Genomic DNA, 27,591 nt, shown 5'->3' on the forward strand with positions numbered 1-27,591 from the left:
CTTATTGCTACCTTGATTTTAGCTATTTTCTGCTATATTATCTGTATAGTGGATTTAAATTCAGTGAGCCTTTTTTTTTTTAGAAAAGTACTTCCTTTATGGTTAGAAAATTGAATGCATGATGACTTTTCATAGTTTAATGCGTGATTTATGGATTTTATATTGCGATGTTTCTGTAATAATACGAGTCAGATAAGTCAGCTTTTTAGAAAAGCACCCATTTCTTGTTGGGAAGAAATAGAAGAGATATCCGTGTTCCTTTCTCCTTTTCCAAATTATTACTTACTCTCACACCTGGTTAGTGAAGAAATGAGGTCAATTATGGTTTTCCAGAGGGGTCTAGAAGAGAGTTTAAGTCAACAAAAAAAATGCTACTTGGAATGGCTACACGAGATGTGCAAACAGAAAGGCTTAACGCTTGAGGGAATGCATTACTTGATATCTTTTCAGAATTCTTCTTTTATCTCTCATGGTCAGGATGAAAGCTTTTTATAATTCTCAATCTCGGGTTGTTTGAAAGGGTGAAGTTTTTAGGAAGCACAATAGTTTAACTTAAACGCATGTCAATATAAAAGAATTTTGCGTTATTATTATGTAATAATATGTCGTTACATTATTTAATAAGTTTAACAGTACATAAAAATATGTTTAAGTTTATTAAATATTGTAGTAACATATCATTAAATAATAATGAGTTTTACGAGCCTGTAGAAACTAAATTCTTTAACATGTGAAAATTCTTTTTCTTTTTCTTTTTTGTAAAAATGGACAAGATATCTAAATCTTTTTCCAAAAAAATTCATTAAAAAGACAAAGAAAAAAAACATAGAGAAAGGAAAGTGTGATGAAAGAACTAGAGTTTTATGGGGGCAACAAAGTATATTAGTCTCATCTTATACCTAGTGGGAAACTTCAAAAACTAGAGTTCTATAAAGTAAAAACTAGTACAAAAATATAATTTACAATTTGACAACAATCAGTTTATGATTTATTTATTTATTAAGTATCTTCAGAGTAAGACATAAATGTGGCAATGGGCAATTCTACATGCGTAGCACTTTGCTCCGTACAACGTCTTCAAACTTCTGAAGCTGAAGGGTTGTTTCAAGCAAAGAAAAAATGGTTAGTGATTAATAAAGATTAAATCCCAGTTTTATATCATTATGGACTGGAATGCTGGATATTGTGTTTGGTACAATCAAAGGGTCCAATCGATTGATTCTTACGTCTCACCTGCAAACCAAAATGAAACATATAAATTAAATACTCGCAAATCACAATAATATACCATCAAAATACAAAGCATAGAGATAAAGAGACAACAAACGAAATAGGGGAAGTAACAGTAACAATGCAACTTCTTAAGATGTTCAACTAGAAAAGATTATAGTTAGCAATAAAGAATGAAGCGAATCTGAGTTGATTATCATGACATTAAAGCCAACCAAGAAATTGGGGTGATTTTGATGTTACATTGGTGTAAAGCTAAGGAAAAGGCATTATAAAGGAATAAGGATGCGAACAACTCCACGAACTTTCTTGTCATCCTAATTCTAATGGGTTAAATGATCACAGGAATACCAATATCAAATGCTGTTCTCATGCAAATTACATCTTTTGAAGTTAAGAAGCATTGAGTTCTGTAGAGATGATTACGGGAAAAAAGAGATTGCAAAATATCCCATTTTAATAGAGCAGGCAGAGGCTGTCCCCTGCCACCATTGAAGAGGATAAAATCAGTATAGAGAATATTCCCATTCTGGTCCAGGGAACATCTACAATAAACGATGTTTGTCCCCTCTGTTTATTTTTCATATTTTCTGAAACAACAAAAGACATGATGCACCATTTAGAATCACAGGCACTGTAGCAGTGGAAGTGGATGGCTTGCTTTATGCTTGGTTTTTTTTTTTATAAGTTCTTTTAGGTTGTGCTGTTTGTAGAAAATAAAGCTCACGTTAGATTTTTCGTGTGACCTCGTTAGGTCAAAACTTCTGCGTCGCATCTTTCCATGAATGTTTACAAATATTGACGGGGTTTTCAATATTTAAACCGTGAAAAGAGAGATACTGATCTAAACACAATTCAGATGAGAGAATCCCTAGGCATGGTGTCATCTTATACTTTAGTGGAGATACAAAGTTGACCTGGTGATAAAGGATGAAGGGAAGAAAAAATAGGTTGACTTCGAGTCTTTTCGCTAACAAAAACTACCAAATTATTAACATCTAACATTTGCTGATAAAATAATAATAAAAAATCTTATACTTCAGTATCCAATTTAAGGAAGAAAAAAAAGTCAACTGTTCACGCTAGAGCTTTGTGCTTATAATTTGAATCAGAATTAGATACTGAAGAATGAACCTACCGGGGACCAAGGACCTGGTTCTTGCTGAGGCTTGTCAGGAGGAGAATTTTGTACAGCACCGCTTTTCATCGTTAAAATCTCCTGTAAACACGAGGTGTAAGATGAATCTAAACATCGAAAAATAATCTACCACATGTCAAAGAACTAATGGTCTATATATGATATTGTGCAGCTAAATCTAACAAAAAAATTTGATTCAACTTCCATATGCAATACAAACAATTTGACTAAGTTTTTATTTTTTAATGTAAATTTGACTAAGTTAACATTAAACAAAAGATACTAAAAAGGTAATATTGAAAAAAAAGGATTAATGTTTAAAGCCCAAAAAAAAGCAACGTAAGAATTAAAAATAGGAAAACAACACTTAAGTGGCATGAAACACCACGCCATGCAAAAACTTATTAATCAGTCATAAAATATGCAGGTGCAGTCAAGAAATCTTAGTCACCTCTCCCGCAGCTTCAATTGCAGCTAACCATTCATCCGAAAACGGAGCAGCATTTGGTGGAGGCTTCACTGTAGGAACTTCTTGCTTGCATTTAGTTACAGAATCCTCCCTGCCATTCAAAAAATTAATAAAATATCACTCAATTTGTCAAGTGGAAGGATTCCAAGGCGTAATTGATCAAATATCATCAAGAACTAAGATACTCACAAACGAATTATTTTGCTGCTGTCTTCTGCAGAATTAATATTGCCATTTGACTGGTGCTGCATGTCGGTATGTGGAAACTCATCTTTCTCAAAGATATCAGTTTCAGCTTCATCTAAAAAAATTGTACTGTTCAATGAACTAACTTCACAGACCTGTGGGGTTCTTGTGTTGAAGGTTGTTAGATCATCTAAAGCTGGTAAGTTTGAACTTTCACTCAAAGAACAATGCTCCTCTGATTTCCAAGTTACTACGTCCGTAACAGAGTCTTTGTTCACTTCTATAGAAGAATTGCATTTAGAAGATACAACGTTGTCAATGAGTTGAACTTCAACTAATGGCAATATGTCTGAAGAACCTTTTTTCACGTCATCCATTTGCAAAAACTCTTCTCTTTCATCCACGTCAAGATTTCCATCTTTGTTTTCAGGCATAGCCTGAATATGATGATTGGAAGCATTGTGCTCACTTGAATGGATATCAGATCCTTCTAATGCACCCTCAGATAAATTTGTTTTCTTGAATTCTTCAGAAGAGACAAAATTTGTGGGAGGCCAATCACCATCTAAGTGCAGTAAGTCATCAACATTCTGGGAATCTTTGAGTTGAACTTCAACTATTGGCAATATGTCTGAAGAACCTTTTTTTGCATCATAAATTTGCAAAAGCTCTGCTGTTTCATCCACATCAAGATTTCCTTCTTTGTTTTTAGGCATAGCTTGAATATGATGATTGGAAGCATTGTGCTCACTTGTATGGGTATCACATCCTTCTAATGCACCCTCAGATAAACTTGTTTTCTTGATTTCTTGAGAAGAAGCAATAAGTATGTTATCAGCATTCTGGGAATCTACACCAACAACAGCACCAAGCCTTTGAAAATCAGAAAGATGAGAATCTTCATTTATATCATTGTTATCAGCCAATGGAAATTTATCATCAGTAACAAGACTGTGTTTACTGCTGCAGTGGTATGCCACTGGATTTTCAGTAAATGACTGCACTTGTGCATTTTCCAGATGTGATTCCTCAGTCTCTCTGTTGGTGTGATCAAATTCTTGTACTAATGGAGTCAATATTGTATGTTGTAAATGGCCAGAGGGATTTTCAGCTCCACTACCAATAGAACCTTTGGCGTTTGAAACGAAATCTGCAGATACTTCAGAAAAATCACTCTGATCAACCAAGTGATCATGACTTAGCACTAAACTCTCATCTTCACAAAGCATTTCATTAGCTACAGAATATTTAATCATGCTAGTTTGTTGCTCAAAGTTTCCAGTGACACCACATTGACCATCATAGTGCATTGAAGCATCCCTAGAAGAACCATCATCTCTAAGCTCCAACTCAGAAATGGTACAGCAGTTATTAGTTGATATATCATTTTCTGTGGAATCAAAATCTGCTTTCACCATTGGAGATAGTTGGGCTGTAAACTGGAGATCTCCTACATCATTCTCATGACAAGGTTGGCTTTCTTGAGAAACATTGTTTACCTTTGTGTCACAAGCAGTTGCAGAAACAGTATCCGGCCAATCTCCATGGGGGGAATTTTGATTCAACTTCTACATGCAACAGAAACAATTTGACTAACATTCAACAAAAATATACCAAAAAATTAATTATTAAAATTTTAAATTCAATTTTCAGCTTCATCTGAATTTTTTTTAGTTTTCAATGGACTAACTTAACAGACCTGTGGGATTCCTGTGTTGAAGGTTAAATTATCTGAAGCCGGGAAGTTTGAACTTTGACTCAAAGAACAATCCTCCTCAGATTTCCAAGCAACTATGTCTGTAAAAGAATCTTTGCTCACTTCTATAGAAGAATTGCATTCAGAAGATATCACGTTGTCATTGAGTTGAGCTTCAACTAATGGCAATATGTCAGAAGAACCTTCTTTTGAATCATCAATTCGTAAAAGCTCTTCCCTTTCATCCACATCAATATTTCCATCTTTAATTTCAGGCATAGCCTGAATATGATAATTAGAAGCATTGCGCTCACTTGTATGGATATCACATCCTTCTAATGCACTCTCAGATAAATTTGTTTTCTTGATTTCTTCAGAAGAAGCAGTATTTGTGGGCAGCCAGTCACCATCCAACAGTACTGATAACTGAGCTGGTAGTGTATGTTGTAAACAGCCAGAGGATTTTCCAGCAACAGTACTTATAGAATCTTTGGTGTTTGAAATGAAATCTGCAGATAATTCTTCAGAAAATTCACTTTGATCAAGCAAGTGACCATGATTTAGTACTAAACTCTCACCTTCACAAAGCATTTCGCTTGCTTTAGAATATATATTCTTATTAATTTGTTGCTCAAAGTTTCCAGGGACATCAATCGGAACATCATAGTGCATTGAAACATCCCTAGAAGAATCCTCATCTCCAAGCTGCAACTCAGAAATCATACGGCAGCTATTGGTTGACATTTCATTTTTACTCGGATCAAAATCAACTTTTACCACTGGACATAGTTGGGATGTAAAATGGAGAATCTCTACATTATTCTCTTGAAAAGGTCTGCTTTCCCAAGAAACATTGCTTACCACAGTGTTGCAAGCAGGTGCAGAAAGAGCCACACAATCTTCACTTAAACTATCCAATTCAAATGCTTGAGAACTATCATGCATTGCCTTTGAGTCAATAACCTTCTCACATCCTTCCAACTCTGGTCTTGTCTGAATGAAACCTGATTGATCATCTACTGGAAACTGGCAGTCTTCAATTTCAGCTATTTTTGGTTCAGTTTCAGCCGGACCATTGATTTCTGGTATAGACTTCTGAGGAGAACCCTTGGAAGATAAGGTTGTCATATGGACTAGTTGACAACTATTTACATGAGATTCGTCTTCTTTTGATGAACTAATTTCTCCTACAATACCAGCACTTGTAGTCTTGAGTTGTTCCCCTTGTAGCTGCTGATTAACTGCCTCTAAATTACTTTCAGTGCTTTCATTGCAATCAACTGAGAGATTCGCATTCAATAAATGCACTTGTGCATCTCCTCCACTTGTAACAAAATCAGCAGCATCACCATTTACCTGTTCAGTATTCTTAAAGGGGATTTCTTGTATAGATCCTCCCAAAACAGTTTCACTCAAATCAACAAGACTAGAATTTAAAAATGCAGTCTTAACACTATTGTATTCCTTGAACTCTTCAGAGAGTCTACTACCCTTAAAAGAAGTACCATGCTTTGCCTGTAGCACCAAACTTTCATTGGAAGTAAGAACATCACAAGCGAACAGTTTGATTTGTTCATCTTCATCTTGTCCCATGGCATTATGCACAGTATTTGAAATACTACCTGTCATTATGGAATTTCTCAGCATGCCATGATGGTCCATAGACTGTGGTTCCTGAAACACAGATTGATACTTGTTTGACAAAACGTCAGGGTGACCAGCCTCTTTCTCTGACTGCTCTTGAGTTTGACTCACTGAAAGAAGCTTCTTTTCATGTCTAGGGAATATCACATTCTCCATGCTAGAGGCATTCTCACTTCTATGTAGTTCTCCTTGTTCCTTAGGTTTTATGTTGACATGTTCAAGATTGTTTTCAACCTTTTCTTGCTTGCTTATTTTTTCAGAACCCATAGAATTATGTTCCACCTCTACACCAGCCATCTGCTTATTATCCACTTGCATCCTTGATTCTGACTTTACATCTAAAAGGGTTAATTCCTCAGTGCAATTCTTTGCTGCACCTTTGACAATTTGAGACCTTATTCCAGGTGCATGCGGTAGTCTTGCCTCATTAACAGAATTTGTTTCTAAATTCTGTAATTGAGGAATGTTACTCCTAGCAGGTTTGCAAGGTTTAGAACTTTTCTGTAATTGGCTATGTGAACTGGAAGTTTTTGCCTGAAAAAGCAGTAATAAGCATGAATATGAGCATTATTTTACTGATACATGCACCTAAATATGAAATATGGACCAACTAAAACAAACATACCAGAGAAAAGAATCCCAATGAGGGAGATGGCATCCGTAGGCCTGAAAATTTTGTTGTTTGAAGCTGTGTCTGTTGCCTTTTCTCACTGATGTCAGAAACACCTTGTGAAAGACAAGCTTCTGACACCTTATTTGCTTCAGTTCCTGATTGATGCATTCTAGATGGTGGATGTGTTTCTGAAACTGAGTTATCCTGTGCAGTCAAGCAGTTTCAAGAGATGAATCATATGCCTAATAGTTAAATAAAAGGAATTAAAAACTGGATGGAGCAAGTGATGAATGTTAAAAAATTACAGACTCTTGAGTTCCTTACCAAATGTTTCCCAGCCTGCTGGGTAAGTGTTCTAGTAACTGAACATTTACCAGCCAGACCAACTTTTGGGTTACTTGGGACAGTTTTAGGATTTTTGGAAGGGCCTTTTACTCCAGTATGCTTCTGAAGATTAGTGGCTGTAGAAGAGAAACAAAATTAACAAAATATAACCAATAAAATCATCTCCTGTTAAGGTTAGAAGTTGATGTTTGGTTACTCAAGAGAAACCTGTATTTGTGAAGTTCATTGAGATTACAAACCTCAATCAAAATTAAATTTGTTATATGATCCATTTTTACATTGTATTATGCAAGAGTACAATAAAAGGTACTTGAAATTATATCTCTTGATTCTCTCCTATTCAGTCTTGTCAAAGTAAAAAAAAAACTTCATACCCCATTGCCCAGAGGCTCTTCGCTATGCGAAGGTATGGGGGAGGGATATTGTACGCAGCCTTACCCTTGCATATGCAAAGAGGCTGTTTCCGGATTCGAACCCATGACCAACAAGTCACCAAGGCACAACTTTCCAAGGATAAAAAAAAGAAACAAACACAAGTTGCAGAACAAACCAGGACGAGCATTCTGATTTCTCTTCAAGGAACCTGTGGTCAACATTCCACTCCTGGCAGTTGTTGCACTTGCAGAAACATCTGATTTCGGACCAGGTATCCTAGTCACTTTCAATTCTTTACTTGGAGCTTTTACTGTGTCAGTTTTTTTTAGTTTGCAAAGGGGTTAAGGTAAACTCTTCCACTATTCAACAGATAAAGAAACACAAGACAACATAATCCAGTAGCACAGGCACAATGTAAGACACTTCACTTAATATCTATCCTAAACAAGCAATGGGAAGGATATGAGGATGAAGCTACTGGCACCCGTGGAGGACAAGCATTGCGTTTGGATCTGTTGCCAACTGAGTCATTGACAGTAAGCACTTTCCTCTTTGCCTAACAAACAAGTATCCAAAAGTAATATGTGACAGAAATCAGAAAGAGTTCAATTTCGATAAACTATCATTATTTGTGCAAAGAGTATAATTAAAGACAGACTTTGGAAACCGGGGCCGGAGAAGCTTTAGCTAATGCAGCAGGCTTTGGAGATAAGCCAATCTTCCTATCTTCAACAGGAACAGCATCGGATGAATGCATGAACAAATTTTCTTCAATGTCCTGCAACTCTATCGAAGTGCCAACGGACTCTTCTTCAAGGATTACTTCCAAATTCAACCCTGCCTTAGGAGTGGCAGTGCCACTAATAATAGAAAGCTCTGCCGGGTTCAAAACACCTGAAAAGTAGGGTTTAGAATCAATCAATTAATTAATTAATAACAATTAGTGTTAATCAATCTTTCACAGTTAATTAATGGACAATGGAGAGAAGAGAATGCCTTCTTCAGTAAAGAAAGCTCGGTTCCATGCCAAGCTCTTACGCAAATTGTAACCGCCTCCTTTCTTCTTCCTCTTCATTTGCTGAGGCTCCAAGCTAAGCTTCTGCAGTGTGTTCCAATCCGCGTTCTCTTTGTTCGCTCTGTCACTAACCGAGGAACTTCTTTGATTTTCGGAATCCACAGCGCCACCACCTTCTCTTCCTTCTGCAGCCGCATTACTCAAATCAGTATCAAATCAACAATTATACATGATAAATAATCCAGAAATTCAAAAAAAAAAAGAGAAAGAGAAAACGAAATAGAAAAACCCTAACCGTGTTGAGGAGGATTAGATCTGAGAGGTAGGAGAGGGGAGCAAGAGAAAACATCGGTGGTGGACGCTGCGGAAACATCGAAGAGCAACGAATCGTCTTCGCCTGCGATCTCTAGGAGCGGAAGGTTAGAAATGGAATCCATGATAATGTGATTGTGATATCACTTCTTCATCTTCTTCTATGTTAGTTGTAGTTTTTGTATTTTGTGTGATGTGGGAATGGATCGGTTACAGTGTGTGCTTTTGCAAATTCGTTCGCAATTTGAAACGATGGCGAGCGGGAACGAGCGTTGTCGTTTTGGCACGTTAGTGACGCGGATTTTACGAGATGAGGCACGAGGGTGTTGTGGATTTACGAAAAACCATCCAACGGTAGGGGGACATGCTAGGTGCACCAGCAACATTGCTGGTGCATTGCTGGATGCACCCAGCAATTAGGTGAATGGGTAAAATTGTCCTTGTGTTAAAAAAATAATTCCTTCTTCAGGAAGAAGGTTTTCTCAGTAGAACAATTTATTCTACCAGAAGAACCTTTTTTTGGAGAAATTATCGGAAGAAGTTCTTCCGGTAACTTCTCCGGAAGAAGGTTCTTCCGGATGAACAATTTATTTTACCGGAAGAACCTTTTTCCGTAAGCTTTTCGGAAGAAGGTTCTTCCGTCAGAACACAAATTGTTCTTCCAGAAGAAGAAATTATTTTTTTTAACGCAAGGGCAATTTTGCCCATTCACCTAATTGCTGGGTGCACCTTGCATGTCCCAACGGTAGGGTGGGTGATTGGGCTACACCGGATCTAGTTGTTAGGAGAGTTACTTTCGGCACCTTGCAGAATTGCTGGTACACCCAGCAATTAATATGAAATGACAAAAATGTCTTTCACATGAATTTAAAAAAATCTTCCCTTCTCTTGTGCAGTCCTTCTTCTCTGTGTTTCCATATAGCTCCGCTATGCCATTTTTGTTGCTTTCGTGTTTCTTTCGCCGTTGCTGCCATCGTTCGCAGTCATTGGTGTCGATTGTCACTCAGTCGTGGTTTGTCCTCGATTTCTCCTTTGTTGTGGTAAGTATTTCCTCATGTGTTCTGGTTTATTTTGCGTTGCCATTGTCGTTCTTGGGTGTAGAAGGAGATCTGTATAAGTCATACGGATTGACAATTTATATTAATTTACTCTATTTTAATTAATTAATTAATTAATAATTAAATTATTTAGTTGTTTTAAAATTTATTTAATAAAAAAGTATTGTTGTATGTTTTAAAAATGTAATTAATTAATTAATTATAATTTTATTTTCAATTGATTTGTAATAATTATTTAATTCAATAAATTAATTTTTTTCTTATTTGTTTATGCAAATTAATTATATTTGAAATTTGAAATAGTTATTTGTAACATTTTTATCATATATTTATGTTTACTAGAATTACTGATGTCTAGTGTATAAATATATTTGTTTTTAAAAAATGTATATTGATTTAAGAATATATAAAAGTTTTTTCAAAAATAAATAATAAATTGGTGAAAATATATTTATGAAAGTGAAATATTATTTGAAGAATGACATTAATTTTTATGGCTATTTTAATGTGCAGATTATAGTTAGAATCAGAGGTTTGGGTTGGACTTTAAGTAGAGTTATCGGAAGAGCATTATGTAGAAAAGTAAGTCGTGATGCCGATGAAGGCCCCAAGCGGCGAAGGCCCACAACATCTGCACATAGGCAACGAAAAGCCGCTCCTGCACATGTTGTTGAGGATGTTGAACATGTGGATCATGTTTCTAAAGAGGTCATGAACAACCTTAAGAGGCACCAACTAATGATGTAGTTAGTGATGCCAAGGATTTTCCAAGCGGGCCTCATGACACATCAGTTTTGATGGACTATGTTCATCATGTGGTTGTGACAATTTGGAATGGAGAGATAGTTATATTTCAAAATTAATAATATTTTCATAAGTATTTATTATTATTGTTCAAATGATTTATATTTTTATTTTCAAGAACATCCTGAGTTGAAGTTGCCCTCCTATGGAAAGAAGGTAGAGAAATTTGGCAGGCTTGCTCCTAAGATTGAAGGCTTAGTGACTGCCACAAGATTAAGTCATTTGATCGCATGTTCGATGGACACTGGTGATCGGGGACTTATGCTTTCTTTTGCGGAGAGGTGGCATAAGGAAACTAGTAGTTTCCATCTACCGGTAGCAGAGGTGACTATCACCCTGGATGATGTGGCATTGTTGTTACATCTGTCCAATACAAGCGTCTTCCATAGCTTTGAGGATGTTCATGTGGATGATGTCGTCTTCCTCTTAGTTGAATTGCTTGAGTAAGTTCTAAAGAGGCAGGAACTGAGACGGTACAATACCACGAGGCATATGTTTGTCTATCCTGGCTGCGAGACATATATCAAAGTAAATGTGATGCAGCATAGTGGACTGTGACAACTTGAGCATATTTGTTGCATATGTTAGGTTACACACTCTTTGCTAACAAGAATGTCACAGACGTGCATGTGGTATTCGTGGACACATTTCGTGACCTGAAGCAAAGTGAAAGCTACGCATGGGGAGTTGTTGCACTGGTCCATATGTATCACAATTTGAATGATGCGTCAAAGAGCAACGCCAGACAACTTGTAGGATATATCACATTTTTACAAGTAATTTTATTTTTTTTTAATTTATTTTTAGTTCTTTAGTTTATATTGAGTATTTGTTTTGATTGTTTTGTTGTTTTTAAAATACGTGTAGGATTGAATCTACGAGCATTTTCCTTCAGTTGTTTCTGCTATTGCTGCTGAAGATTATGATGAGAGGAAACCACGTGCTCGTCGTTGAAAGTCTAGGCAGGCATTACCAGTGTCGACATATCGTAAGTGTCTGGATAGATTGACATCTAATGTTGTGTGTTGGATTTCCTATGGTGACCACCACGCATTCAGAGAGTTTGAGCCGATCTCTTTATTTTTCGGACACATCCATTGGGGTCCATCTATTGTCATACACCGGCTATAGAGGGTTGTGCAATAGTTTGGGTACGTGTAGACCATTCCACCACACCCTGCTGCTCTATGTCTATCTGCATAAGAGATTGATGATAGATAGATTCAGTTTTCTAAATACCTTGCGCCGGTGGGTTAGATATGTCTTGCGCCTGAACAATGTGTTGCAGACTATATGGAGTGGTTTTACATGATATCTCATCCCTTCATGACTACCGCATAGACTGGGGATCTTCCTAGACATCCACCTACGGTGCGCGATGACACATTTGTTGAAGCATATGTTCCCCAACAGCCGGTGGCAGCAACGACTATGGACAAAGCACTTGCAGATGCACATGCTGATGCAGAGCAGCCTCAACATACAGCGGTAAAATTTATGGTCAATTGTCACTGCTACTCTTTTTATCTGAAACTGTGTTAACCCTAAAAAAATTTCCTTGTTGTCAATGTCTTATTCTAAAGTTACTAACACAAATTTTAATGAAAAAATGAGATACTCAAGAGTGAGACATAAGTCTATCAGAAATTTGATTTCTCATTATGTTATTTCTTTTGACTTTGTCAGGTCAGAAAATAATATTGTAGATCCGTGTACAAAAGGGTTGATGCGCCAACAAGTACTTGAGTTATCGAAGGGAATGAGACTAGAGTTCATTATTTAGTCACAACAATGGATACTTCTCTCTGTGTGATTGGTGATCTCATGAGTAGAGTTCAACGGGTAATAACAAAATTGTTTGTTGACTAAAGTACACTAAAATAAAATTTTGTGAAGTTGTTCCGTTTCTTATTCCTATGACGAGGTGTATTGTAAATTGTGACAATATTAAGGTTAAGGTATTTACAAATGTTATTTTTTTTGTCTAAAAAAAATACTTCTTAATGGATCCGATGATAATTATTGTAGGGTTGGGAGTCACAAACCCCTCTTTGAGGATTCATCTAGTAAGTGAGGTGGTGAGGCTGCCACGATGAGATATGAACTAATTTTTAAGTGACACTTACGAAATAAGATACATGCGGAATGTCATGTAACGCACATCCATTGATTAGAACTTAAAAGTTATGTACTAAAATTTGATTAAAGAAGATGTAGTTCAAAACAAGTAAGTCTCTACATCTTTCTCGGGTGAAAGTTCATAAACACTAGGTATAAGACTCAAATCCGGAAGGTTTCTTATACTGAAATACAATATTACATTTTTTTCTTTTATGTTTCTACACAAATTGTGTTTTTTAAAATATTTTAAAATTTTAAATTATATAGGAGAATGTTAGTAAATATTTGCTTTTTTAAGTTTCTTTTTTATCCTTTAGGTTGCACTTGTTGAAGTATCTTTGTTTGCTTTATAGTTGGTTTGTTAACATTCAAAAGATGTTGCATTTTTTTTGTAAGATATCACACTTGGGCTCTATCTATCTATCTTTCTCTCTATATATATATCACTTCACTCTCTCTATCCAAGTGACACAAATAGAAAAAACTTATTTTTTTCTAAATTTCTTCTCTTATTTTTTATAAAAAGTTATTAAGAGCAAGAACTTTCGGGATCTTGTAGATGATGGGAATCAATTCAACGGATTGTTTTATATTGAGAGAGGTGTAAAATCAAATTTTCCTAGTTGTATCATCAATCCATGTTCTGAAGTTCTTCCTTTGTTATTATTGGTTTGTTATTTAGTTTAAGGCTTTTGATGTTATTCTTACTTATTCCTTTTATTTTATTTTATTTTTCTAACAGAGGACGCACAGTTTGGTGATGACGCATGGGAGGCGCTGCTGCCACTTGAACCAGACGTTGCGGTGGTGGAGGCAAAGGAGCTCGAGGACAACAGAGATCTGATCGACGACTTTTTCTTGCGTGAGGGAATCGGGGTTTGAGCTCCGGGTTGTGTTTTTTTGGTGTCGGCATAGTTCTTGAGGGGGAGAGGCCGAGCGCGTCGAAGAAGTGGTGGACGAAGACGGCAAAGTCGTTGGCGAAGAATGCAACGTTTCCATTTATTCGACTAATTACCCATTTTAGAAAATTTCCTCGGTGGATAATTTTGTGGAATGATTAGTGAATTTTTTAATCTTGCTTTTATGTTTGGTGAAGTAGGTTAAGTATACAATTTCATGAATATAAATGTTGGTTTTGGAAGTTGCTGGTGTGATATTATTCATCTCAGTTTTGGGTTTTTTGAATAAGGTTCCATCTGTTTAAGTTTTTGTCTTGCTAGTGTCGTTTAGTTCATCTCACGTTGCTGGAATTTTAGAATAAAGGTTCAATTTTGTGTTTTATGATGTTGTGTTTTATTGAAGAGTGTAGTGTGCATTGCGTAATGAAAATATAATTCATTGAAGAGAGATAGTTGCTGAAATTTCGTAACAAAAATTGGAAGTGCTCAAGGAAGGGGATGAGGGTGTTTTTGGAAGAAAACATTATTAAAAAATTATGTGCCACTCATATGCACAAGTCCGTTAACAATTTAATGATGTTAAGGGGACAGGGGGTGTTACCGTTACGAGACCCAAAAAATTAGGGAGTTTTATGTAGGTTAGAAAAAAAGAGAAGTACAACTAATGCAAATCTCAAGAGGATTAATGTAATTAACTCTAATTATAATTTCAGAACATTCATATTAGGAATTGCTAGAGATAATTAGAAATAATACACAATTCATATGCATTTTATTTTCGTTTGGAATTCTAACTCCATTTCATCCTACATTAGATTCTATTTACTATTATCATTATTTTTATTTCTTTATAAAATGAGTATTTAAAATGCTGTTTACATGAAATCTTTTATGTTATTGAGGGACATAGTAATACGATTTTTTATACATATAATGTAATTGCATGTAATATTGAATGAATGAATTACTCATAATACAAAACCAGACAGTATGCAGCAAAAAAAAGAACAAAACCAGACAGAACTGGAAATAAAAGTAATAAAAAAAGACATGTGTATTCATTACCGAAGAGGCTCGCAAACTAATTCAAACTTTTTTCCTAGGGTCCGGCCGGCTTATCATGACACAAATTCATAAAGATGGCATCCTGTTTTCTGATTAAACCTTGCAAAAGAGATGGGATTATAACTTGTGATTAATCATTACAAAAAAAAAACAAAATCAGAGTCAACACCTACATGACTACATCCTAGGAAAGCCCGCGTTACATTATGTGTATATTTGTAACCCCAAATAACCAATAGCTAAACTAAGATCAACTTCTTTTTTTACAAAATTAGTCTAAATTTTACTTCCCTAATCTCTACCCGTTTTCCTACTCTAAGAAAGGAAAAGAAAAAGGCAAATGGTAATCACTGTCTTTAAGACATTGGTTAAAAAACTAAAAGGAGAAATTTTATTGAAATGCATAAAATTATGTTGTCCATAACTTTTTTTTTATGCTCTTATATGTTTTTCACATTAAATACTTTCTCCTTTTAGTTCCTTAATCATTACTCTAACAACATTGATTAGCAAGACCTAAAGAAAAATTGGAAAGTAAATATCCTGTTACAGATGCAGTCCAATATTGTTGGTCGAAAAATGTCACACCAGCATAGCCACGGGAAAACGAGCTTGAATATTGTTGACCCATAGCCACTAAATTGAATCCCACAAATTCTTGCCGTGTTCCTTCTACTTGCGTATATACTCTTTGCACGTATTTGCCAATAGACCAAGACAGACAAAAATTGATATCAATTTTCTTCCTCTGTTAAGGAGACAAAGGAAAAAGGTTTGAACTTGTAGCCATCACCGCTGTAGAATTTATTCTGAAATTCTACCCAGTGAAGACGCAAGGCGTGAAGAAAAGCACTGAGAGTCTCCATCATTAATAGTATGAAGGCAGTTGCAAAGGCAAAAACAGCAAGCCCCACTAACCGAATGACAAGATTGTCATACCTGTTGTCATTGTAATCAGCAATGACATTAACAATTAAATATAGAAAAATGATACTAAAAAAGATAAATGCTAAAATGGAATGCAAATATAATACATGGATAATTCTAAAGCCTAATAATATCCAATAAAAGAATGCAGACATGACAGCGTTTTTTCAAACAGATGAGTTAAGTTTCACTATAATTTCTTCAATTTAACTCAAAAAACACAAAATATTTATATTTACAATATGAGAAGACTAGTTGCATAGTTTTATCTTCACAACTCCTAATCAGGGGCTCGTCAGAAGTCACACTAATCTAAACTAGCAAGTGGCTGGTGCAAAATACATTAATGGCTACACTAGTAGTATATTGATTAAGATACTTTTGTCCGCTATAAATTTTAATGAAAATAGCACCTATAGAATAAGCCATAAATACATTTATCTGTTCAAAAACTACTCTGCACCGTAAAAATATCTTACTGACTTACTCCTATTAAAAAGTTTCTAACTGTCAGCAACAATGATACACATTCCATACAAAGATCTCAAACTAGGAATAGTAATATCTATAAAGGTTACTTTCAGGGTAACAAGAAAATATTTCAAAATTAAGGTATGCTATTGCCACCCAAGACCAAACATAAAACGGTACTTTGAAATAACAATGTTAAGCAATTTGATAAATATAAAAGGTGGCATTTATTGTCAGCACCCTTCCTCTTCATGTTCGCACTTCACACAATAAAAATATAACAACATTTTCCCGATGCTGTACTTAGATTCCTCTCTGCCCAAAGATCAGGTGAAGTTTTGTTGGCTATTAAAACCTTCCTTTATTTGGCATTTCATGATAACCATTCAGACAAGTTTAATTATAAATTATAGTTTTGTTGTCTATGACAGAATGCACATTGGATGGGGAGGGGGATCCAAAAAAAATAAAGGAAATAGAAAATCTCAATAAAGAGCTCAAAAAATAGTACATTGTATTAATGAAAGTTTATGAATCAAACTCACCCCCAAGCAAGTAGCAGGACTTTCTCATAAAAAACGGTAGAAAGTTCTGAGTGAGCTAAGCTGCATAGTGGTAAAAAAATATCAACCAAGGATAAAAAAAATTGATAAAATAAGGACCCAATGTAATTAATGAGACAATCATAGCTGACCAAACCTTAATGCCCAAAGTCGTAGATATGAGGCTGTATTTGAAACTGAACCTAGAACAAACTCAATGGAGTGAATCATTTGGTGAACAAAGACCTCACTGAAATTGAATTCCTCGTGATATTGCCTAGCAGAATCTGGTTCCAACTCAAGATCAACCTCAGAGGTATTAAGCACACCATAAGTGCGTCCTTGAAATCTCTATATTATCATCAAAGATATAAGATTAATAATCTTCACAAACTCCCAGCATTGCTTCTTTAATAACTAGCTGCCATCAAAAGTATAGGACAAGGGCAACTATATAGCTAAAACAATGTCTGTATAGCCAATAGAAGTTGTAAGTGATTTGAAACTAGCATATTTTAGTCTAAAGAAAAATGATCTTATAATGGACCTCAAAAGAGAATTTAAATTTGACAATCTTAAGCAAAATCCTGCCGAAAGGGGAAAATTGAACCAACAAGGATATATATGTAATGTAGGCATATTAACGTGTAAACAAGAATTTTAGTGAACAAAGTTCTCAATTTTCAAGCAATAAAATCACACATGGGAGGCAAAAGTGGCACCTCATTATAAAGTTTCTTTAGTATAAATGGTTTTGGAAAGAGCATCCATGGAACTGCAATTACAGCCAAAAGCAATAACACAACCTGCATATCATGAACAGTAATTCAGAATAATGTAAAATATGAAATGGAACAAGAATTATTAAGCAATAAAGAAGCAAAGAAGTGAATCATACTTGAAGTGGTCTTTGGCCCCAGAACAATTGATTCTCACCAAGATTGTCAAAAGGGCTTAAAAACATGTAAATCATTACATGATAAAGGTCTGCCTGAGAGCCAGTACACCACTTGACAACAATGAGAAGGGAAAGATACCCAAATAGACAGTTAAGGAAAATAATCTGTGGCACAAACTGGTACCTAAAAGCATTATGAAGATTAAGTTATAACGTTCTACTCAAAGGAAAGCAAAACAAAAACTGCTGGGAGAATTTGGAAGAAAAGTGAGCACCTTATATCCAGAGAGTTGCCAAAGAAACGAGCATTGAAATAACTTAAAAGAATTCCCAAGTTCATGTGGACCACACCCAGCAGAATGGACATCTTCATCTTGAGAGAGTTTAGAAAAGGCAACTCTGAACGACTTCCCCGCCAACTGGGATCCACACCAAATGGATATGGTTCTCTGTATTTTACTAAGCCAATAGTATGCGCATCCCTGGGGTGGAGAATGATAAAATAATCACACACCAAGTTAAAACCTGGCTAAAAAACAACTTTCCAATTTATGCAAGCTCTGACAATATAACACCAAAAATTAGCACAATTTTGAAGGAGGAAAGGAGCAAAAACGGAAGGCATAACTGAAGAGTGCAAACTGTGGAAGAGATGCAAATCAAATTATTTCTGATGATGTAGATTTGAAGGTAATATTTTAAGTGAAATGTGAATCAATTTAAGAACTTCAGTTTTCCAAGGTAACAGTCATAATATACAGACAATCAGACATTAAGGCAACTCTCTTAGAACTGTGACCAAACACATCTGATGGTGTCAAACCAAAAGATTCTTCTGAGGATGGAATTGGTGATATGACTGCTGCATAGCAGAATGATTTGAATCAACATTTGTATTTTAGCAAAAATAGAATTCGGTAATCAAGGAGTCATTACCAGGAGTTGAATGGTTGATCCTATGTTTCAATTAAAAAACAGATAAAATAGAAAGGGCAACCTAAAACACCAACAACTAATGCCTTGTGTATCTACATAATGGTACAAAAAAAAAAAAAAAGAAATAAAACTGGCACAAGAGAGAGAGAGAGAAATAAAAGACACCTGCATGAACTATCTTGGCATTTATAAGCAGATGCACCGAATATGTGATAAGGAACAGAGAAGAATTCATTGTAGATTAACCCACAATAAATTGAAAATAGTGACATCAAAAGTAGCACATAACGCCCACCAAAGAGCATCTCCATAAAGCTTCCAAGTCGCTGACAGAAATCAAATATAGTTGTTAGGTACTTAATTCCAATGCCAGGAACAGAACAAAAATAAAGGATACTGTGCAACTCATTTGCACTTATATGCAGTACAATAGATTTATTACCATAATACATTTCAAGATATTTAAGGACATAAAATCATAATAATTATAAAAAAATGTCACTTAATCATTGTGGTGTTTATCAACTAAATCATAGAAAACACAGGATACTCAACTCTGAACATTAATACAATGATCCTACTACAATCAAATGGAAAAGAATTTTGATCAAATTTGATATATCATAAATAAGTTTTTTCGCAAAGATTAACAAACCATAATGATGACACCCATTATGATATTTTGGTATAATACTCCCATTGCTACTTTATTTATGTCAAAGTTAGAAAAGCATTACCTGAGTGCTGAGCTTGCTTTGACGTGCTATAAGAACCAATGCTCCCAGCAACAGGCAAATTCCATGACCCCAGTCGCCAAACATAACCGCAAAAAGAAATGGGAATATAATAGTTGTATAAACTGCAGGATTTGCTTCTTGATATCTTGCAACACTGCCAAGTACAAGGGCTCATTAGGACTAGGAGTCTTTTCAGTTTTTATAGCAAAATTGCAAAATAATGGTTCCATCCTAAACTGGCATTATTCAACTCTATGTACATTAAAAAGACATCTATTGATCTATTGACATGGACATAGCACATCACCATGCACTTCTAACTTCAAAGAAAATAATTTATTTCAATACATTAACATACTCGTGTTGTCGCTAATAAATATATTGTATATAGGCTCACCCATATGCATCAACAATTTCCTGATATGGACTTGTGAAACTATTGGTCCTAAAATATGTAGGTGGTGATTCCAGTGCATCCATTGAATGAAAGATTATGCCAACTTGAGAACTGCTGTCAAAAGTTGCACGTTCCAGTGCCTCCTGAATCTGGAAAATCAAAAGATGCAATCTCTTTAATGGACAATAGAAATCATCAAAGATGTTTTGAACTCCTCAAAAATTAAAGGGAAAAAAAGGGGGGGAAATTAGTGAGGATCCAACAAATGTGAGGGGGAAAGATACCTGTGTTTTTGCAAATATAGGGCACCAGCCCTCTCCAACAAGGCATTTTTTGGTGACATCAAAATTTAACATGTTCAGTGTATCGTACACAGCCTTCTCTCTTCTTACCTAGGACAAGATGATAAGAACGAGAGCTATTGGTTCATAATAAAATATTCATCACTTGCAAACACTGATCAAGTATTAGGAATGCCTTGCAGTTACATCACAAGGAACAAGAATATATTCAGAAGCTAATTCTTACCATGTCCATCCATTTTGTTAAATGGCCTCCTACAGAAGCTAGAGCCTTATTCCGAAGCCTAATCCCAGCATCCAAAGTTGCCTCTAAGTCAGCAAGACGGGATGAAACCTGTAATCATAAACTATATTCTCTATTAGAAATCATACAATCTCTATTAGAATATCTAGAAAAATAATCTATGATATCACTATTGTATCTTAGAATTGTTTAGAATATCTCTAGAAATGGTTTTCATATTTCATTATATGTCATGATTTGTTTCCTTAATCGATTAAGTTTAGGAGTCCAGCATTCATATTAAATTATCAATAGGGGCTACTGCTTTGTATTTTTGTATCGCATCAAATCAAATTCAGATTATTCAATCTCCATTTTCTCTTTTACTTTTCCCCCTACCTAAACCTTATAATCTGAACATGATACTGGAGCAGTTTCAGTGGCCTGCCATTATTCAGCTGCTGTATTTTCTTAAATATGGAGCTCCACTTTATTTTCAGGATTATTTTCTTTTTCCAATTAGTCATCTCTCTTGCCATGTTCTACTTCTGGCACCCTCTCTCTATCTCTTTGCGTACTTGACTATTTGTAGACCAATAACAACACTTCCCCAGGCCTAGGAATAAACATCTATAGCATAGACAAATAAGGGTGACCCAAAAATAGTTCTTGGATAGGCTTTGATACAATCTTAGACTTTGGAATTAGGACTTAACCCCACAAGACCAGCTTATTAGGTGAGGAATGTCCAAACCTTATAAGGACCACATTAGTCATATATCTCTAGTTGATGTGAGATCTCAACAATACAAATATATTGAAGTTCAGACAATTCCCCCCCCCACAGAAATTGTAGCAGCAAAAAAACCCAGAGAAACTAGAGTACTTGTGACCCCTATGTCATGGTAGAAGAGAATGCATAATAGAGGAGGAAAAAATATCTTCTAAATCAGAGCATGCATACCTCTGAAGTTATTTGCCTCTGTTTATTTGTATCTTCAGGAACAGGGTAACAATTTGCACCAAATGCATCACAAATTTTCAGGATCTTTGTTCTTGCTTGCTCCCCAGAGAAAAACACAACAAACACAATTTTCTCAACCTGAAAAGATCAGGAATCTGTCATCAGGAGACCAGAGAATAAATTATTAGGAAAATATACAAATTGGGCATGGGATTGGTTAAAGTAATAACAAATTAAATACAGATTAACAACGCTACAGCCAAATTATCAGCATTCTTTAAATTGATAAGAAGGAAGAAAACCATCTCAGTTGAAATAGGATCCATGATTTGTTCATCAGCAGGTGCATGATTGAAAAGCATGTTGCCTCTTGTAGCACGAAACAACATCCTTTCAAACCTAAGAACTTTGGATTTACAAATCATCCCACTGATAAATCTTAAACCAGATTGATTTGATGGTGCAGGCCTCATTTCCTGTAAAACAAACCATTTATAACAGTTAACTTACATGACAAGATAAAATTGAAAAAAAAAAAACTAGTATCAGAATTTACAGTTTTTATAGTAGAAAAATATCAAAGTAATAAGAGATGTTACAAGGAACCTGTTCAAACAAAAATGGTGTCTCAATATAATCTCCATTTGAGAAAACATTCTCCTCCAGTTCTGTCTCTTCTGAACAAGCATTGCCACGACTTGAAACAAGAAAACGACATGCCTGAAACATGCCCTCAATATTATATCTCATACGTACATGAGAGAAAGTATGTAGGTAGTATTTTTTATCAAAAAGAACAGAAATACATTTATAACTAAAAATAAAATGTCATTGATATTTGACAGAATGCATTAAAACCAGAAGTATAGTAGAAAAGCGAATCAACAAAAAAAAATCTCCAACAACTAATGCTGAGTTACAATCAGAAACACCCATATTGGCTAATTGAATTCAAACAGGAAAAACTAGCATAAACAAAAATAACAAGGAGCATATCAAAACTTCCAGTACTTTAAAAGAGAATATGCTCACCACAAATATCTAAGGAAAATACCTTTTGTAATACAATCTTGAACTCCAGGAGTTCATTATATGATTGCTGAAGTTTCTCACTGTTAGAGTTCATTTCAATTAGCTCATGTTCATGCTCAGCAAGTTGTATCTATTTTAAGAGAAAGCAACAGAACTTACAATGTCAGATTCAATAGTGATAACCACCCACATAAATTGGTAAAACAGCAGAAGTGCAGACAACCAACTTAAGTTCCATCATCATGTTAATGCTGGGAGCCAGGCAACATATATATATTGAAAACAACCTAGGACAATGATCACATCTAATGGGGAAAAAACAGTGAAATAGAGAAGGACCTCTAAATCCTCCAGATAAATATCTGATTGCAAGACCGAAGGAGAAGACATTAGACCAGCTTTATTGATTTGATCCTTGAAGAATCGTAGCTTTCTTGACATTTCTGCACATCGTTTTACCTGTCAAGCAAAATGCAGTTCATGTTGGTAAATTGAAAATATAGAGAGAGGATATTATCACAATTAGGACTTCTGAAGATAGATAACAATATATCCAGTGCAAGCAAACTATGAAAAGCTAATCTGTCTATTAGAATATCAAAACATCTCATAATACTACCTCCGTTCTTATATATGAGAAACAAATGAGAATATTTTTTTGTTCCTAAATGTAAGAAACATATGATCACTTTTAAGTGCATTAATTGTTAATTTCCTTCTATACCTTATTTATTATAAAGACTATTAATGAGATAAGTCATACTCATTGGTGGAAAAAGCTACCCCATGAAAAATGAGTAGTGTCATTAAATACAACTATCACTTAAACCAATTAATTCCATGCGTATTTTTGAAATAAAATTTAAAGTTATGATATCATTAATTAAAAATAACTAACTTAACCATTTTTATTGGTCTTGACAAATTAGTTTTTTGTTTCTTATAAATAGGAACAGAGGTAGCATCACTTTAAATATCTTCGAATATTTTAAAATATCTTTGATGATCTCTTAGGAGTGTTCCCATTTTCATGATTTGTTTCCTTACTTAATAAGGATTATGAATCAAATATATAAACAAAGGTTAATGCCTCGTCTTTCGAGTCACATATCATATCATCTCAATATACATTAGAGAACATATTGCGTAGTCTCTTTTATCTCTCTTTTCCATTTCTTCTACCTTAATTCCAATAATTTCAACAACGATAGTATTTTATAAACCAAATTCAGTTTAGTTCTAGAAAAAGAGAGGAAAAAATAACTCTTCCCTGAAGTCTGAACCAATTTCTTCCTTATTTAAATATCAAATACGGAGAATTTGGAAAACAATAATCTGATTCACATGAAATAAACTATATAATTAACAGAAGACTTTTTCATTTTTCTTTTCTAACTAGTAAATTGAGAACAGTGTCATAACATCTGGCCCCATAGAAAAACCTCAAATCCAAACTGCAAACTAAGTCCTGACATCAAAAATTTTTACTAATGAGTTACCATTCCAAAAGGTGACCAAATTAAGGATATTCAAGATGCAACAGGATTTCTAATAATTAGCACAGTGTAGATTACCTGGTTAACAAATGTTCTCTGGAAGGGGCTTTTTTCAGCATTTAACTACAGATGAGAAAATAGAGTTCATAAGAAATGCAGTGATTAATATCACAGAAGAATTTTACAACATCAACATCTAAACAAAAAATTTCCGAAGGATATGACAGCATAGAAAAAGGTTCAAACAAACTTTAAATAGATCCATACACACACACACACACCTGCAAGTTGACACTAAAAATATCATTTATAACAGGATACAGCATTATATATGATATTGCAAAGAAGATATATTTTTCAAAATTTAAATAACACCACCACTTTCAGTCTGTCCTTGCAAAATGTATGAGAAAATAGACCAGAATTGAACATTAACATTAAAGTTTTCGCATATCCGGGGATATTCAGACCCACCAGGACTCTAGAACCAAAAAGCGCTACAATTCTCTAGATGTACAGAAATTGTCCCATGTTATGTGTATGGTTCTCCACCAAATTTTAGAGAATCAATTTTTACTATATGATCACACATAAAGAAATAACTTCTAAAGAGAGTCATCTTATATGAAAAAGATGCTAATGAAAGGGGAAAAAACTATAGGAATAATGAATAATAATTTTAAAACAATATGGTTCTCTAACATAAGGGCAAGCCTTGGTGCAATGGTAAGGTTGTTGCCTTGTGACTTGAAGGTCACAGGGTCAGATTCCTCTCAGCTAGTGTGGTTAGTACTGCATACAACTACCCTCTCCAAACCCTATTAAGTGAGAGCCTCCTGCGCTAGATCACCCTTTTATAGTTCTCAAACACAACTATGTGCATGGTGAACCATTCATTAGTGACATCATTTTGTCCTTGATTGCCAGTAAAATTCACCATTATCAATAGTAGCGGGGCATACACATAGTCCCACAATATAAAAAGTAAAAAGGAAACCACATGATCAGGTTTCTAAAATTAGCCTTCTGAACCTAAATTTAATGCAAGACAAGTGAATAGAGAGCGGCAATCTTATTTGGAAGTAGAAACTGGAACTGAAGCCATCATCTCCACACAAATGCATGAAGTGTTGGAAAAAATTTAAGTCCCAAGCCGATTGAAAATGAAAAAGGTAAACAGGACGATTCTTAATTTTAACAACAAAGTATATTAGTCTAGTTGTGTAGATTTGACTACTGAGTAAGGATAAAATGAGTAGTCATAATTTTTGTTGAGAAAATTAATTATTGATATTCTAACGCATCCATGACTTATTATGCATGAGGACGTAATATTGACAGTTGAACATTAATAACTGAGATCAGTCAGTTTACCCTCAACTCCAAATTGTCTACATTTAAACACAAGTATATTACAAAATTTACGCTTCAATGTTGGATCATATTTTGTATTAACTCTTCACGTGAAGTATCCAGCATCCAAATCCAAATCAACGACGCATCAAACAACAATAGAAATATGAGTTCGAACTTCGAACAAATCCTAAACTCGACGACACGAGAGTTCAAACAATGCCGCAAACGCAAAACCTTCACGCACTCGATTCGAACAAACGCCACAAACACCAAAACTAACGTCGACAAACACATTTCCGCAAACAAAACGCAATTCGAAGAAAGGAACGAAGGTTGGGATCTGAGAGAGAGAGAGAAGTTACGTCGCGGAATTGAAGGAGGCCGAGTTCGCCTAAATAGGTGATGGCGCGGTGCGCAGACTCGGCGGGGATGATGAGCTGGACGAAGGTCATCGCCTCGGAGCGCATCAGATCCATTGGCGGCAAGTTTTCTATGAACCGAACCATTTTCCTGGGAACGGATCTTCGGCTCCAGATCTCAGAAAAACCGTTTTGTTTTGTTTTCCTCTGCGCGTGTGGGGCTTTGTTTGTTTGTTTGAATTTGAAGGGTGTGTTTGGGGTTGTTAAACTAGATCACTCTGCTTCAGTTTCCCTTTCGCAACTGCCATTGCATTAGAAATTGGAAAATTCCCATTATTATTCCCTCGGAATCTCATTTCCTGAAATAAAACACATCGCTGTTATTGACCCATTGCTAGTGCAAGTGCTTTCTATACTTGAATATCTTTCTATCCTCATCACATGTGTTTTAGTATGTGTGGGATAAATTAAAATTTTAAGATAAATTATATTTAGGTTTAATTACTTACTTTCATCACTTCATCTTATATCTTTTAGTCCTTATAATTTTAAGGTAATTTTTATAATTTTTATAATTTATCTTTTAAGTCTTTTTTTCAGTTTTATAGTTTGGAGTAATTTTTCTAGTTCTTATAATTTAAGGAGTGAAAGTGATCTTTTTGGTTCATATGTTTTATATTTTAATTTTCTTTTAGTCCATATAATCAAAATATAAGTAATATTATTAATTATAATTAACTACAAAAATATTAACAAGTAATTTGTAACTAATTTATCGCAAGATAATTTATAATAAAAAATAATTGATAATTTATAACTAATTTATAAGTAATTATTTTTATATGTTTTTTTTAATAAAGACTAAAAGGTAATTAAAATATAAATTATAAAAATTAAAAATATCACTTTTAAATTATAGGAACTAAAAAAGAATTAAAATATAAATTATAAAGATTAAGAAAATCACATTCAAACTCAAACTGTAGGTACTAAAATGTATAAATTGTAAAACTATAAAGAAGTTTAATCTTATATTTATAAAATAATAAACACAACTACACAAAAGATGCCAACAAAAACATATACTAATAAGATGTGTAATATAATAATAAAAATGATAATTTGATTAAAATGTATTAATATTGTAATTTTTTTAACTAGCATTTAATAATAATTTGTATATATAGTTTATTTTTGTAATAATAATTTTAAAAGTCATATTTAAGTTGATTTCTAATTGGTTAACTGAGAAAAAATATTTACGCTAACAATATATAAAAATTAAACTTAAAAAATGAAAAGTAAAAATTATTGTTAGATGCATAACATTATTTTATGTGTTTATGCAAAAAAAAAACAATATCTTTTAATGGAGAAAATTAAGTAAAGATAAAAATTAACTGCGTTCTTACCACGAAAAAATAACTCTTGTTTTTTTTTTTTACTCGCAAAATTTTGAAATGCTATAAATATTTTTTTTGTGTGTCGCTTGCATTACATATGCTCCATTTTTTGGAGTACTGATTACTAGTAATTACTAATGTACGTGTTTATGGAAATGGAAAATTGAAGAGCTTTATGTTGGTCAAAATCAATAAATATGCTTATGAATTATGTTTGTCAACATCAATTACAAATAACATACTACTTTGAGTTTGACTTTAATTCAAAATTTATTTTTTCCATATTAAATACAATGCAAATAACTAATATTAGTGTGATAAAAAAACATAATAATTTATTTACATGGAGTAATAAATAATTTATCATGGTAAATATTAATTTTTTTTGTAAAGATGTCAGACTATGTAAAAAAGGTGAAAATAAAAATTTTCATGATTTGCAATTCGCAATATGTAGACGCTGCCCTAAAGCTTGCCACAGAAAATGCTTACCCAGGTAGGTTTTTCCTTTTCATTTATTTTCTTTTTAATTAATTATTACTCTTAGTTTTCAAGTTACGTTACACAATATCATATTA

General features: G+C 34.2%; 2 protein-coding genes and 1 long non-coding RNA gene across 4 annotated transcripts; 1 reads left to right on the forward strand and 2 right to left on the reverse strand.

The window, feature by feature from the left end:
• Positions 1-842: 842 nt before the first annotated feature.
• Positions 843-9,315, reverse strand: LOC114373425. Of its 2 annotated transcripts, none has more exons than XM_028330886.1 (12): positions 9,007-9,315; positions 8,693-8,896; positions 8,355-8,590; positions 8,161-8,252; positions 7,872-8,026; positions 7,301-7,437; positions 6,989-7,180; positions 4,723-6,897; positions 3,027-4,588; positions 2,820-2,928; positions 2,369-2,449; positions 843-1,233 (listed from the first exon to the last, which is right to left on the reverse strand). In XM_028330886.1, exons 1-12 carry the CDS (start codon positions 9,146-9,148, stop codon positions 1,162-1,164), a joined length of 5,157 nt encoding a protein of 1,718 aa, XP_028186687.1. In that variant the 5' UTR covers positions 9,149-9,315; the 3' UTR covers positions 843-1,161. The 2 variants fall into 2 exon arrangements, with proteins under 2 accessions (XP_028186687.1, XP_028186686.1); XM_028330885.1 differs by having other exon boundaries at positions 3,027-4,591; positions 9,007-9,314.
• Positions 9,316-13,446: 4,131 nt separating this feature from the next.
• On the forward strand, positions 13,447-14,285 carry LOC114375519. The gene is made up of 2 exons (XR_003658775.1): positions 13,447-13,607; positions 13,749-14,285. It is a non-coding gene; the product is annotated as an uncharacterized LOC114375519 (long non-coding RNA).
• Positions 14,286-15,039: 754 nt separating this feature from the next.
• On the reverse strand, positions 15,040-26,014 carry LOC114377339 (V-type proton ATPase subunit a1-like). The gene is made up of 18 exons (XM_028335807.1): positions 25,614-26,014; positions 23,974-24,018; positions 22,739-22,858; positions 22,422-22,529; positions 21,974-22,087; positions 21,670-21,843; positions 21,368-21,505; positions 20,407-20,514; positions 20,163-20,270; positions 19,879-20,027; positions 19,482-19,635; positions 18,910-19,070; positions 18,084-18,290; positions 17,809-17,992; positions 17,633-17,716; positions 17,068-17,261; positions 16,914-16,973; positions 15,040-15,909 (listed from the first exon to the last, which is right to left on the reverse strand). The coding sequence occupies exons 1-18, from the start codon at positions 25,755-25,757 to the stop codon at positions 15,705-15,707; spliced, it is 2,457 nt and encodes an 818-aa protein (XP_028191608.1). The 5' UTR covers positions 25,758-26,014; the 3' UTR covers positions 15,040-15,704.
• Between the last annotated feature and the right edge of the window lie 1,577 nt (positions 26,015-27,591).

Source organism: Glycine soja, chromosome 11 (genome assembly GCF_004193775.1).
Source record: "Glycine soja cultivar W05 chromosome 11, ASM419377v2, whole genome shotgun sequence".
NCBI lineage: Eukaryota > Viridiplantae > Streptophyta > Magnoliopsida > Fabales > Fabaceae > Glycine > Glycine soja.